The 1,902-nt window shown below is 31.1% G+C and overlaps 1 protein-coding gene across 1 annotated transcript; it reads left to right on the top strand.

Moving 5' to 3' along the window:
* The first annotated feature begins 305 nt into the window (after nucleotides 1-305).
* LOC141620798 (uncharacterized) lies at nucleotides 306-815 on the top strand. The gene has a single exon (XM_074437575.1). The coding sequence runs from the start codon at nucleotides 306-308 to the stop codon at nucleotides 813-815; it is 510 nt and encodes a 169-aa protein (XP_074293676.1).
* Nucleotides 816-1,902: the final 1,087 nt, after the last annotated feature.

Genomic DNA, 1,902 nt, shown 5'->3' with positions numbered 1-1,902 from the left:
ATATAATTGTATAAGTAATCGTAATATTCACCCTATCTAAACAAACGATTAAATTTAGTAAATTGGGTCGAAATGACGTTGAGAAACGGGTTTCAAAGAACTCTATAAACATTTGGCCATAAATTAGTACACAGATTCTCCAGTAAGACGGTTTGACACAGTAAAACGGGCCTTTTCGGTGATAAAAAATTCATTTATTGTTATCAATAAAAGAATTATATATATATATATATGTAACATCCTCTGACAATTGCTGGGCTCCTCATCAAAAAGGTTATACAATTGGCAATGGATATGAATGGCTTATGGGAACAACTCCTACTCAGGATTGGACAAAAATAGTTTGGAATGAATGGAATGTGCCCAAACATTCTTTCAATTCCTGGCTGTTAATGCAGGGTGGCTTGAATACTAAAGCTAAACTCTTTACTTATGGATGCTGTCAGGATGATTTGTGTGTCCTATGTGCTGAAAAGTCTGAAACTATTGAGCATCTGTTCACTGAATGTAAGTTCAGTTGTCAAGTTCAGAAATATGTTGAAGATTGGATTGAACGTCTTTTCCCCACTGATAGTGAGCTGCTGAATGTCTCTAGCAGCAGCATGAAATGGAAAGCTCTAGCTATGGTGCTGTCTTGCTACAGGTACACAGTTTGGTTTCAACGTAATCATGCACGAACTCAGTTCAGTGTTATGTGGCCTGTGATAGTGGCAGAACGGATGAAGATGCTGGTCCAACAACAAATTCGCAGATTTACTGATCGTAGAGGTGGACAAACTGAGTTGGATGCAAGGACTTGGGTTGGTTTCTGTTAATAGAAATGATGTCTTTTTTTGTTTCTATTTGTAGAAAGCTCTTTGGTCCTTTTGTAATTGGATAAGTTATTTTTGAAATATATATATAGACACACTCACATTTCACCAAAAAAAAAAAAATTGCACTTGGCTAAAAATACCAACCATAAGAAACTTTATTTCCGCCATAGATAAAGAGTAAGTCTTCCTTAAAATTAAAACTATCCATCTTAAGCATAAAACGGGTTAAATACTACCACATAATAGTAATAAAGAAAAAACTTTTAGCATTTTTAGGCAATTTGTCATATTATTTGATAGGTATTTGACCCGTGTTAAGTTGGACTGATAGTAATTGTCATAAATAAGTATTTGTGTTAAATAAATATAATTTTTGTGATATCTATGTAATCAAATCCTCATAAAATCATAAACCCTCATATTCCCTCACTCCTCACCTTCCGCCGTTCACTATCAATTATCATTCACAACTCCAATACTCCATGTATACCAATGTTTCAATATTTTCACCAGTTTCTCTCTTCCTCCCTTCTCCACTTTATTCCAAAAACAAATAATTGTTTCAAATAAATTTTTTACCCAATAGCCCACAAATATATATTTAAGGAGATTATTAATAAATCAAGGTGATTAGTGATTCCTTTTTTTTTTGTTTATTGTTTTAAAAAAATTTAATTGACTAATTTGAATATTTGATAGTGAAGATACTCCCAAAATATATTTGTTGCTCCCTGACTCTGATTTTTTATTTTTATTTTCAAAAACTTTTTTTCTTAAAAAGATGTGTCTTTTTTATCGCCATTTTTAAATTTTCAATCGTTCTCTCTCTTCTTCTTTTTTCGTTTTCTGCAATAATTGGTCAAATTAAATAGTATTCAACCTTATTTCAAAATTTATACTTTGTTTATAAGTTTATATCTTCAAGGTCTTCAGGTGTGTATGTACATCAAGTGATTCATTCATTCTTGAAATGTCTTTTAAAGCAATTTTTTTCCAGTTTTATTTCGTTCTTCTCTTTTCTTTATTAAAGAGAATTCAATAATCTTTTAATAAATATTTCAAAATGTATTTTTAACATGATGTTTTA

Source organism: Silene latifolia, chromosome X (assembly GCF_048544455.1).
Source record: "Silene latifolia isolate original U9 population chromosome X, ASM4854445v1, whole genome shotgun sequence".
Lineage (NCBI taxonomy): Eukaryota > Viridiplantae > Streptophyta > Magnoliopsida > Caryophyllales > Caryophyllaceae > Silene > Silene latifolia.
The sequence above is the reverse complement of the archived record's forward strand: the minus strand, read 5'-3'. Positions and strand labels throughout refer to the sequence as shown.